The following is a 12100-nucleotide window of genomic DNA, read 5'->3' on the forward strand; positions in this document are numbered from 1 at the left end:
GAAAGCTGCGGGGAGTCGGATGCAATGTTCGCTCCCATGAGGAGTAAGAGCAAAACTGACAGTGTACTCTTCACGTGCGCGGCGGAGTGCAGCCCCAGTTCAGCTCCGCACCAGTGAAGAGTAAACTGCACATCGTCTCCTGCATCCAGTACGAGGACTAAAATTGCAATTTCATTCTTGTCCAGTGCGGGAGTAAGCATGGAGATGCACTCCTACCATTTACGCACACCAACTCATCAGCGATGTTTTATTTGCATACGTATATATTATATAAAGCAGTTGTGTCAAAAGCGCCCGACTACTTCCGCCGCGCATTCTAAACGAGCAAGAATATGAATTCGTGTAACGATTGCTCGCAGCGCTCAGTGACATGAATGGAGCAAGCTTAACAAAACTAAAAAAACGCATGTCTCGATTTGGTTTTGTTTCTTTGTTTTGTTTTTCCTCTGTCATAGCTTAGTTATCGACATTTAAAAAGTTGGCAGACTATGCATCATAAACGGTGCGCACCACGGAGGAAAGAATACTGCGCGCCGATTTCAGCGATTACGCCGATTACACTGAGGACATCCCAGCGGAGGCGCGGTGGTGGACGCCGCGTCTCCGTAGTTCAGCCCGACGAAGATACGGCGTACTACCACGGCGGATTTTCCGCCACGCGATCTCGCGTCTACGGTGAAAACCGACACAGGCGGTGCACCCTCAAGGACCGGGCGAGCAACGACTGATCGCGCCAGATCTTGGGACAACGCGCAGAATACAGGGCTGCGCTTTGTAGACAAGTGCTACGCACGAAGTGGACTTTCAAACAGACGCCTTATCCAACATGGGAAGTTCGACCTGCCCTTATCGTCGTACTTGCTTGAACACAGTACGACGCGAGCTCGCATCGAATAGGAGAAACTAGGTTTTGAGAATTAAAGGTGTAATTATTGAGAAAACTGAGGTTACAGTGGATCAGGATAGAAGAGCACGGAGAGAAAACGTCTGACGCGGTGCGCAGGCGTGGGGTGACTCTCCTCGGCGAACAGCACACGCACGCCCCACGCCAGACTCCAAAGCATAGCTCGTTGGAACATCCGGCCGCGTTCGCTGCGACGGTGGAGGTTTCAGGTGTTTCGTGCTCCGGTCTTGGCCCCTCAGCAGGCTCCCGGTGTCTGTTTTCGTTTTCGCCTTCTCGGCGCCAGCGTTCTCGGCGCTAGAATTATCCGAAGCTTCGGAGACGGTTCGCACAACATGGGAAGTTTGACCTGCCCTTATCGTCATACTTGCTTGAACGCAGTGTGACGCGTGTTCGATAACTGCTTGCATGCCTGTGCGTCAGCGTTAGATGACGAAAATGTCAGCAAGCCGTATATTAGTTCGTTCGTGCGTGCGTACATGCGTGGAACTAGTTTTTATTTCGAACGGACATCACAGCTGCGGCGGAGCAGAGGCCGATACCGGAACTATGTGCACTGTGTAGCTTGTGGGGTCCTGGCGCCCGAGGCATTGCGCGGCTCTTTTCCCCCTTTCTCCTTCGTGTCCTTCGAGTTGCCGGCTCGTCTCGGCGCCGCTGTGTAGAGCCGAGCCGTCTTCTAAAACTCCTGCAGCCGTTGCGGCGATAAAACACTGTCACGCAGCGGGGGCTCCGCCCTGGTGTTGGAGCTAACCTCACCTCATTGGCCCGTTTGAACGATGCCCGAACACCACCCTCGCCAGGACGCGAACGCGCGCCCTGCGCGGGGGTCCGTTCGGGGAGACGCTCAGGAGGACAGCCGAAGGTGCGTAACTATTTCCTCACCACCCGGTCGCAGCTCTTTTGCGCCGGCTCTAAGCCCGCTAGCCCTTCCGGCTGCCGGCCCGTGCCTTCGGTTGATCCTCAGTCCGTTCACTCACATATTAGCCGTACCTGACACTCGACGATCGCTCCGTGCGGTACGCGCCTGGGAACGAAAGGACAGTGTCTTTCTATTGCGAGCCCATCGGCCAGCACCCCAGATTTTGCCCTTATTGCTGAGCCCACCGGTTCAGCGCACCGAGGACGCGCACACTTGCGCGTGGCGCCAGATCGCCCATCGCCCCTTTTCACCCACGGGGATGTTGAAATGTAACTGAAGGGGTTGGCGCGAATAAACGCCTTCTGATGTACTACACTGGGCTTATTCCTTCGTCGCCCCCTACTCCACCTGCCCAACAGAGGCGGTGTTTAGCTGGCGCGACGGCGTCTCAGTTCCGTGAGCGTTCTCAAATAGCTCGAACCCGCGGTGGCTCCTCGCAATGTGCATGAGTGCATGCCTTATGCAATGCTAGGGTGGTGCATATTGTGAGGTAGAGACCACAAGCTATGCGCGCGCAATTGGCCGGGACAGCCGGAGTGCAGTCGCTGCCTTTGCAGGCTTCGCGCCTTAAGCTTGGGATCTTGGGATGACGACCTTTGATTTATCTACCGGAAGAAGAAACGCTGGCGGGAAGTGGAGGTAAGCCATTAGTTAACCTGGAATTCTTATCTTGTGTATTTAGCGAAGCAGAGTTGCTCTCGTAACTTCGGTCCGTGGAAGCGGTTAGGCCTAACGTTTTCGTGACTCCTTTTGACCGTTTCTTAGATTTGAAGGGCGGCTTTTGCACCCGTGTGAAAACACCGTCGATTCTTGCACCGTTTAAATCCCGGTGATTCGTGAAGTGCTGGTATCCTAGCCTAATGTTTTCGCAGGTAAGAAGCACCGTCGCGTCAGTAGTCGCAGCGCTACCCTTTACTCTTAGCTCGGAGGCTAGGGTTAGAGTGGCTGCCGTGTAGTAGCTGTGGCTAGCTGCGCGGCTCCAAAGAATTGCGTGCAATAGGCTGAGTGTTAGAAGCGCGTCTAGCACGTGGCGGTCACTAAAATTGCAATAATTTTAGTGACCACCGCGCGTTCAGCAGCAGACTGAAATGCTGTTCAGACAGGTTTTTTGCGTTTTGATCGAGGGCAGGATGGACGGAAATGGGACTTTTCGGGGCGTACGCCCCGCACTGTTAAGGGGTAACTACATGCGTCTAAGGCGATGAGCGACGCGAGAAACCTCGCTCAGTGTGTACAGCAAACAGGTATTGTGGGTGACACAGACAAGCGAAAATTTTTTGCAGAGGCCGCTGACGGTGGCCACTCCGGCAGGCGACGGGCCGTCGCCTTCGGGGCTTATTCCCGCCCAGAAGCAGCCCATAAGCGAGCGGCAGCTACGACGACGAAGGGCATTCACAGGAATATATTACTTTTTTTCGTTTGTCGCTGTCGCCGACACTGTTTGTTGTACCCATTGCAATACTTTTTTCGCGTCGATTGTCGCCGTCGCTGCATGTGGCTACCCCTTTAATTTTAGAGCGTTCTGATTGTTCAATAACCAGTTTATTGGTTCTCATCAAATGTTACGATCTGCAGCGTGCATGCAACGAAGCGTACTCGAGAATGAAGAAAACCGTAGCTATATGACCCATTAGCAACTTTTCCACGAAGTAATAGTGTACGTATAATGGGCCGTACGTTGCAGTCAGCTGAGGACGAAATCCAATGCAAATTCATCAGCGATTATAACCTTACAAAACGAGTTATCTTTCCTTAAATTTTGTGCAATGTTTAAATGCCGGGAAGGATAGTGGGGTAAACAATAGGATCTGCGGACACGTAAGCACTAATGGGTTTGGGGCGCAGTGCGTAGGCAGACAGCTGTAGGGCGCGCTGTCTGACATGACATTGGCCAAGTGGCACAATGAGCGTGGCTGCATCCAAGGTCACCGCACACTCGCATCTGGACTGGTGACTGCGCCAAGCAGTATTGCATTTCAATACGGGTTTAGTGCGTGCGCTCGGCGCAAAAACTAATCTATCACCCAATAAACCTCGTTTAACTGTCAAACTCGTTAATTTTTTTTTCATTGTAGAACATATCTTTGCTGTCCTGCTTTTTCTGCCTATGTAGGAACCACAGGAAGACGCTACTTGCCGGAAGATTCTTTTTTTTGAGAGAGAGTGAGAGAGAGAGAGAGGGAGAGAAATCCCCGAGGCGTCAGCAGGAGTGGTCGTCGCATTCAATACACTTCTCGTCGCATCCCTGGACATCGTGGATGGGTTTCCATTGCTGCTGTCTGTGTTTTGGCTGTTCAGTGCGTAATACGCTTCAAAGGCGAAGCGCACGTTCTGTTACTTCGGCTCAAGCACGGTGCCCTGGTCGGTACTGTTCTGAAGGCCGCCACCAACATTATGAAGAAGTCAGCTCGAACGTGTTGTTTTTAATACAAGTTATGCCTTTTTTAAATCTTACTAGCGCATCCTCATTTGAGAACCACCCGCCTAAAAAACCCAGTGGGTGTGTTTCCTGCGGTTTCCTGTTGCAAAGTTCCAGTGTCAATGGCTTTGTATCTTTGTGTTGATTGCAGCTTGTAATATGTTAATAGTAATCCACGCTGAATTGTATTAGACCCACATTTTTGTTTCGCAAAATTTATTTGTAGATGTTTTTATGTGTGCTATATAAGTTCTGGCTCTCCAGTCCATATGAAGCACTCACTGATGTACTAAGACCATTTTGTTTTATGTTAATAGTGTTAACTATTCTCCCATTGCTGTATTTCTACTGAAGCGTTTCGTGCTAATGCCAGTACCTTTTTATTTGTGGATGTCAATCGTCATTTTTATTGTCTTAATTTATTGCTTGTATTTCAGTGTTTTCAATTGCTTGGCTGCCTTTTTATTTGTGAATTTTTCTTGTGTGTATCCTAAACAGGCGCTACGTCTCCTGTGTGCATGTGGAGTAAGAACCGTTTTTATGCTGTGATATTTTAATTGAAAATAAATTGCTTTTTGTGTGAAATTGCAGAATGAACCGATTTTGTGGTATTTTTTTTAAATAAAGTCTGACGTTGTTTTTTTTCTTTTTTTTCCATGTTTCAAAATAGCTTGTCCTGTTTTGTTTGCTTGTAACTGCCTATAATACCATCGTGGGGATGGGGGGGGGGGGGGGTTTGGGGGGTGCTAGTCGCAGGCGGAGCGACAACACGCTGTCTCGCGGGGAATATCAAAACGCTCTTGAGGCGTGACGAGATGCTTTCCAAGAGAGAGTAGTAGTACCCGTCTGCAGTATCCAGGAACGCCGAAACCAATAGAGCTTATTCACGCCAGAAGGGAGTGACGGAACGCTGCCTTGGAGACGGCATAGCGATTCCCACGCAGGGTTCAAGTACTCCGCTTCGAAAGCAGCAAGTAAATCCCACGAGGAGTGTTTCGCCTCTCGTTTGGCCACCACGCGCTACTCCTCGGAAGATTAGCCCTATGCTTCCAAAGGGTGTGAAATATGGGACAAAAGATTTACTCCTAGACAGAGTGCCCAGCACTCCTCGTCTTCTTAGAGTGATGACTGCCCCCGATTTTGCAGCTGGTATTTCTAGTTCAAAGAGTACTACATCTACGATTTCACGAACGTAGTCCTACTTGTCTTCAGTGATGCTTGGATATCAGGCAGCAAAGGAAAGTTCTTTTTCTTTTCCTCCACCTGAGGGGTGAAGGTCAAGGCCTGTAACATGGTGCTCATGTAAACATTGAAGGATATTTATGTTGCCGAACTGACTTCGTCGGAGCCTGTGCCGTGTGGGCGTCCCTCAAGAAAAAATCATGCATTGCCACCAAAATTTACTGCAGTTACAAAAGTTTAGTTCCAGTTGAAATGCGTCACCATCTCCTCCCATCCGCACTGCAGCCCATCCACATCCAAACTACTCCGATGAAATTGCAACCGTAGAGTGGGACGTCGAAGAAACTGGTTTATTGTTACTGCACTCACCAAATAAATCACTTCGAATCAACTACTCTCCTCTATTCGCTCTATACCCTTACCAATATGAACAGTTATCCGTGTTTACTGCTACTTATTAACCCGAATCCTGTCGCTGCTTTTCTTTGTATGCATACATAAACACATGCATATATACACGAATACAATCATACATATTCACACCAGTGTACGCCCAAGTATATTTTTTGGTAATAACGTTCAGTTTCTGTCCTCTCAGATGGCAACTAAAATTACAACTTCGGTTTTTTACCTTAATGCCTCTGTTTATCTCTGTACAACACAAATATGTTTTCCCTCTGTACAACAGAAATATGCCTGTTAGAGTAGCACAGAGGGAATGAATTTCGTTAATTTTGCGGTTTCATCACGGTATATCACTTCTGTATAAATACCCATAGGCGGTGAATTTGTTATAACCGTATTCCCATCGAAACACACAGAAAGAAACTGTTATAGGCTAGTTATTCACTTCTCCGTCATTTTTGAACAGTTTAACACGTGTGGAAATTACCGACGAAAGATTAGATTATATTGTGTGGTTTAACGCGCCGACGCAACGCAGGCGATGAGGCGCGCCGTAGTGGGGGGTTTCGGATTAATTTTGGCCACCTGGGGATCTTTAACGTGCGCCGAAATCTCGTACACACGAGGTTTTTGCTTTTCGCCTCCATCAGAAAAGCGTCCGCCTGGGCCGGGAATCGAACCCGCGACCTCGTGCTCAGCACGCACGAAAGATTAACATACCTCCTTCCGTACAATGTGATGCTGTATGACTAAGCCGTGTCATTAGGACAAGACGAGACACACTGAAGAACCTAATTTATTTCAATTATTTATGCAAACAGTTTTTATTTATTCGGAATGTAATTCATCACTTCTTGCCATTCAAACTAAAGCTGTAGTTAACATTGACGTCCAGTTTTTCGTCCTTTCCTAGCCTTGCTTTGCCGGACGCCAGGTCGCCGAAAAATTTCATAAGTACATGGCTTAGTGGCGACTGTTGGCCCACTGACGTGTTTCCGATTTCTGAAGGAACCATATTACACCGTCCTAAAGTGAAGTTGAAACGCTGCCCTTCACCGCATTTTCGAAGAAGCGCCATTCCGTTGTAGCAGCGATAAAAAAATCCACCATCGGACTCGTGCGGTACACTTGTCAACGTCTTGTTCTTGCACCTCCAGTCAGCACTTTGCTGGTCATTGCTCAAAGTGGAAGCCGTCGTGGATACAACTGCAGTAGTTGTTGTTGCCGGGAAATAATCGCCAGTGCTAGTGTAAGCTTCGTGCGTCGTCTCGTATGGGGATGTTGAAATCCACTCGTCCTTTGTGTCATTCTCTGTGCTAAATGATTTTGTAGTGAAGTCGGCGCCAAACGAAGAAGAGTTGAAAGCAGTCAGGTTTTCTTCCTGCTTCGGAGATTCGGTTGTAGTTTCTGGCCAATAATCAACAGTACTAGTATAAGCTTCGCTTGAGGGCTCGTATAGAGATGTCGCATTCCACTCGTTAATTGTGTCATTCTCGGTACTAACGTCTTCTGTAGTGAACTCGTAGTCGGGCAAAGAGTTGAATGTAGTCATATTTTCTTGGTGCTCCACTGTTTCGTTCCTTACTACAGGGAAGTAATCATTAGTGGTATTATAAGCTTCGTGCGTGCGCTCATATTCAGAGGTAACATTCCACTCGTTAATGGTACCATTCTCTCTGCTTAAGTATTCTGTAGTGAAGTCATCGTCGTGAAAAGATGAGCTGAATGAAGTCGTGTTCTCGTGCTCTGGTGTTCCGGTTGTTCGTGCCACCAAATCATCGACAGTAGTGGTATAAGCTTCGCGCGTCGGCTCATATTTGGATGTCGCATTCCTCAAGTTAATTGTGCCATTCTCTGTGCTAAACTCTTCCGTGGTGAAGCCGTAGTCTTGAGGAGAATAGCTGAATGAAGTACTGTTTATTTCGACCTCTTGTGTATCGGTTGTTTGTGCCGGGAAATAATCATCAGTGGTAGTATAATCTTCGTGAGGCCCCTCATAATAGGATGTCACATTCCATTCGTTAAATGTGTTTTGCTCTGTGGTAAATTCTTCTTTGGTAAAGTCATGGTCGTGAGAATGAGAGCTGAATGCAGTGGTGTTTGCGGGCTGTGGTGTTTCGGTCGTTATTGCGAGGAAATAACCATCAGTGGTGGCATAAGATTCGCCCGTGGGCTTATAATGAGATGTCGCATTCCACTCGTTAATCGTATCATTCTCTGTGCTAATGTCTTCTGTGGTGAAGTCGTCGTTGTGCCAAGAAGAGATGAATGCTGTGATGTTTTCTTCATGATCTGGTGTTTCGGTTGTGCGTGCCCGGAAATAATCATCCGTGCGAGTAAACTCCTCGTGCTTCTCCGTGTAATGAAATGTCCCATTCCACTCGTCAGTTCTGTAGTTCTCTGTGCTAAAGTTATTGTTAGTGGAGTCGTCATCGTGCGAAGAAGAGCTGAATGCAGTCGTGCTCTCGTGCTCTGGTGTTTTGGTAGTTATTGCCTGGAAATAATCGTCAGTGGTGGTAAAATCTTCGCCCGTCCGCTGATAACGAGATGTCACATTCCACTCGTTAATCGTGCCATCCTTTGTGCTACTGCCTTCTGTAATAAAGTCTTCGTCGCGCGTAGAGGAGCTGAATGCAGTAATGTTTTCTTTATGCTCTGGCGTTTCGGTTGTTTGCGCGGGGAAATAATCATCGGAGGTAGTATAATCGTCGTGCTTCTCCGTGTAATGAGATGTCCCATTCCACTCGTCAGTTCTGTAGTTATCTGTGCTAAAGTTATCGTTAGTAGAGTCGTCATCGTGCGAAGAAGAGCTGAATGCAGTCGTGCTCTCGTGCTCTGGTGATTTGGTAGTTATTGCGTGGAAATAATCGTCAGTGGTTGTAAAATCTTCGCCCGTCCGCTGATAACGAGATGTCACATTCCACTCGTTAATCGTGTCATCCTCTGTGCTACTGCCTTCTGTAATAAAGTCTTCGTCGCGCGTAGAGGAGCTGAATGCAGTAATGTTTTCTTTATGCTCTGGCGTTTCGGTTGTTTGCGCTGCGAAATAATCATCGGTGGTAGTATAATCGTCGTGCTTCTCCGTGTAATGAGATGTCCCATTCCACTCGTCTGTTCTGTAGTTCTTTGTGCTAAAGTTATTGTTAGTGGAGTCGTCATCGTGCGAAGAAGAGATGAATGCAGTCGTGCTCTCGTGCTCTGGTGTTTTAGTAGTTATTGCCTGGAAATAATCATCAGTGGTGGTCAAATCGTCGCCCGTCCGCTGATAATGAGATGTCGCAATCCACTCGCTAATCGTGTCATTCTCTGTGGTGATGCCTTCTGTGATAAAGTCGTCGTATTGCGAAGAGGAGCTCAATGCAGTGATGTTTTCTTCTTGCTCTGGTGTTTCGGTTGTGCGTGCCCGGAAATAATCATCCGTGCGAGTAAAATCCTCGTGCTTCTCCGTGTAATGAGATGTCCCATTCCAATCGTCAGTTCTGTAGTTCTCTGTGCTAAAGTTATCGTTAGTGGAGTCGTCATCGTGCGAAGAAGAGCTGAATGCAGTCGCGCTCTCGTGCTCTGGTGTTTTGGTAGTTATTGCCTGGAAATAATCGTCAGTGGTGGTAAAATCTTCGCCCGTCCGCTGATAACGAGATGTCACATTCCACTCGTTAATCGTGCCATCCTTTGTGCTACTGCCTTCTGTAATAAAGTCTTCGTCGCGCGTAGAGGAGCTGAATGCAGTAATGTTTTCTTTATGCTCTGGCGTTTCGGTTGTTTGCGCGGGGAAATAATCATCGGAGGTAGTATAATCGTCGTGCTTCTCCGTGTAATGAGATGTCCCATTCCACTCGTCAGTTCTGTAGTTATCTGTGCTAAAGTTATCGTTAGTAGAGTCGTCATCGTGCGAAGAAGAGCTGAATGCAGTCGTGCTCTCGTGCTCTGGTGATTTGGTAGTTATTGCGTGGAAATAATCGTCAGTGGTTGTCAAATCTTCGCCCGTCCGCTGATAACGAGATGTCACATTCCACTCGTTAATCGTGTCATCCTCTGTGCTACTGCCTTCTGTAATAAAGTCTTCGTCGCGCGTAGAGGAGCTGAATGCAGTAATGTTTTCTTTATGCTCTGGCGTTTCGGTTGTTTGCGCTGCGAAATAATCATCGGTGGTAGTATAATCGTCGTGCTTCTCCGTGTAATGAGATGTCCCATTCCACTCGTCTGTTCTGTAGTTCTTTGTGCTAAAGTTATTGTTAGTGGAGTCGTCATCGTGCGAAGAAGAGATGAATGCAGTCGTGCTCTCGTGCTCTGGTGTTTTAGTAGTTATTGCCTGGAAATAATCATCAGTGGTGGTCAAATCGTCGCCCGTCCGCTGATAATGAGATGTCGCAATCCACTCGCTAATCGTGTCATTCTCTGTGGTGATGCCTTCTGTGATAAAGTCGTCGTAGTGCGAAGAGGAGCTCAATGCAGTGATGTTTTGTTCTTGCTCTGGTGTTTCGGTTGTGCGTGCCCGGAAATAATCATCCGTTCGAGTAAAATCCTCGTGCTTCTCCGTGTAATGAGATGTCCCATTCCATTCGTCAGTTCTGTAGTTATTTGTGCTCAAGTTATCGTTAGTGGAGTTGTCATCGTGCGAAGAGCTGAATGCAGTCGTGCTCTCGTGGTCTGGTGTTTTGGTAGTTACTGCGTGGAAATATTCGTCAGTGGAGGTAAAATCTTCGCTCGTCCGCTGATAACGAGATGTCGCATTCCACTCGTTAATTGTGTCATTCTCTGTGCTACTGCCTTCTGTAATGAAGTCTTCGTCGCGCGTAGAGGAGCTGAATGCAGTCATTTTTTCTTCAGGCTCTGGCGTTTCGGTTGTTTGCGCGGGGAAATAATCATCCGTGGTAGTATAATCCTCATGCGTCCCCTCATATTGAAACGTCGCATTCGATTCCCCAGTAATGTCATTCCAGGTCCTGAGTTTTTCACTGGTGATGCCGCCGTCTGTGCTGGACGTATTTATCGGAACCATTGTCCGTTCATAGTTCTGCGGTTCAGCTGTGGTCTCATCAAAGTAACGTGTTGCGGTAGCAGTAGCTTCCTCATCCGCCGCATACATCTGTGTTGTACCTTCATACAGTGAGCCAGATGACAATTCATGGGAGGTGGAACTCTCAGCTGTATGAATTATCGATTCAAATGCAGCCCTAAGTAGATCATTTTTTGTGGTGTTTACACCATTGAAGTTGTCCATGTCAACACTCCAACCGACGACTCCCGTGATTCCTAGGGATCTTGCTTGTTTGACCTGAAATATATGACCCAATTTTGTCAACCATGGTCAACAAGGGCGTAGCGTGTTGTCTAGGCACATGAAATACTTTCTGGTGTTTTTGAGTCGGTACATTTAAATTGCATTTATTTGGTCCCATTGTGCTTTTTAGTTATAAGCTTCGCTTATTGAATAAGCCCTGGCCGAATGTTTGTATCACAGAAGTAGTCCTGGAACGCAAATTTCAAAGATGCGCCCTAAAAAACGTACATAGATATTTTTATGAAGAAGCTTTTCCAAAATTTGAATTGCACAGAGCTTTCTCTAGTGAAGCCGAACAAGCTAAAAGCCGATTTTACTGGCCTCACAAGAAATATTCTATTGAGGAAGAGGGATGCAAAAAGCAGTCGCACATGAGCAATAAACAATGGCATATCATGCTCAAATGCGTACACCAATTATTCATCAAGGGCTCCACAACGCTGTTTTCTGTTTCAGTCTGACTTGTGCGCCTGTGTAGGGGAAAGTCTTTTATGAAAATTGTAGGTCAGTCTTACCTTACGACGAACGCTCTCGGTATCCTCGTAATGGAGACGACGCCCATTCTCAAGGATTATGTAAGGTGATTTTTGTCTCTCATCCCAGTGGATGGAAGCTCCTTCGCGAATGGAGGCGCAGATCTATCAATCAAAAGACAATAACACACACTTGAAAGGCTGAACAACACAATTATATGCCTCCCAAAGCAGAACGCTAGCCTGCGAACTCTTTTTCCTAATTGCTAATACTCTTGTAAACCCGATGATTCTATTAGGTATTGATTAGGCAAACATTAGTAACCGCACATATAAGGGCGATGTACCAATCATAAACCTGGCATGGCATAGTGCCGGTTTTTGAAGGGAAACACTTTAACTACTAGGTGATGATGGTATTCGCGAAGAGAAGTTTCGGGGAAGCTTCGACGCTAGCAGATAATTTTATAAGTCCCAAAGTGTGTCAGGTCAGCCTTTTCGGAGATTAACACTGCATTAA

General features: G+C 47.2%; 1 protein-coding gene across 1 annotated transcript in view; it reads right to left on the minus strand.

Annotated features, from left to right (window-relative positions):
- Nucleotides 1–6603: 6603 nt before the first annotated feature.
- LOC144149607 (uncharacterized) overlaps nucleotides 6604–12100 on the minus strand; it is a 32745-nt gene continuing 27248 nt past the window's right edge. Inside the window, exons 7-8 of the mRNA XM_077681251.1 lie at nucleotides 11623–11745; nucleotides 6604–11101 (exon numbers count right to left, since the gene is read on the minus strand). Coding sequence (XP_077537377.1) covers nucleotides 6674–11101; nucleotides 11623–11745 — 4551 coding nt within the window. The 3' untranslated portion in view covers nucleotides 6604–6673. The remainder of the gene's footprint in view (nucleotides 11102–11622; nucleotides 11746–12100) is intronic.

Source organism: Haemaphysalis longicornis, unplaced genomic scaffold (assembly GCF_048455015.1).
Source record: "Haemaphysalis longicornis isolate Haplotype H1 unplaced genomic scaffold, Haemaphysalis longicornis Haplotype H1 scaffold_8, whole genome shotgun sequence".
Lineage (NCBI taxonomy): Eukaryota > Metazoa > Arthropoda > Arachnida > Ixodida > Ixodidae > Haemaphysalis > Haemaphysalis longicornis.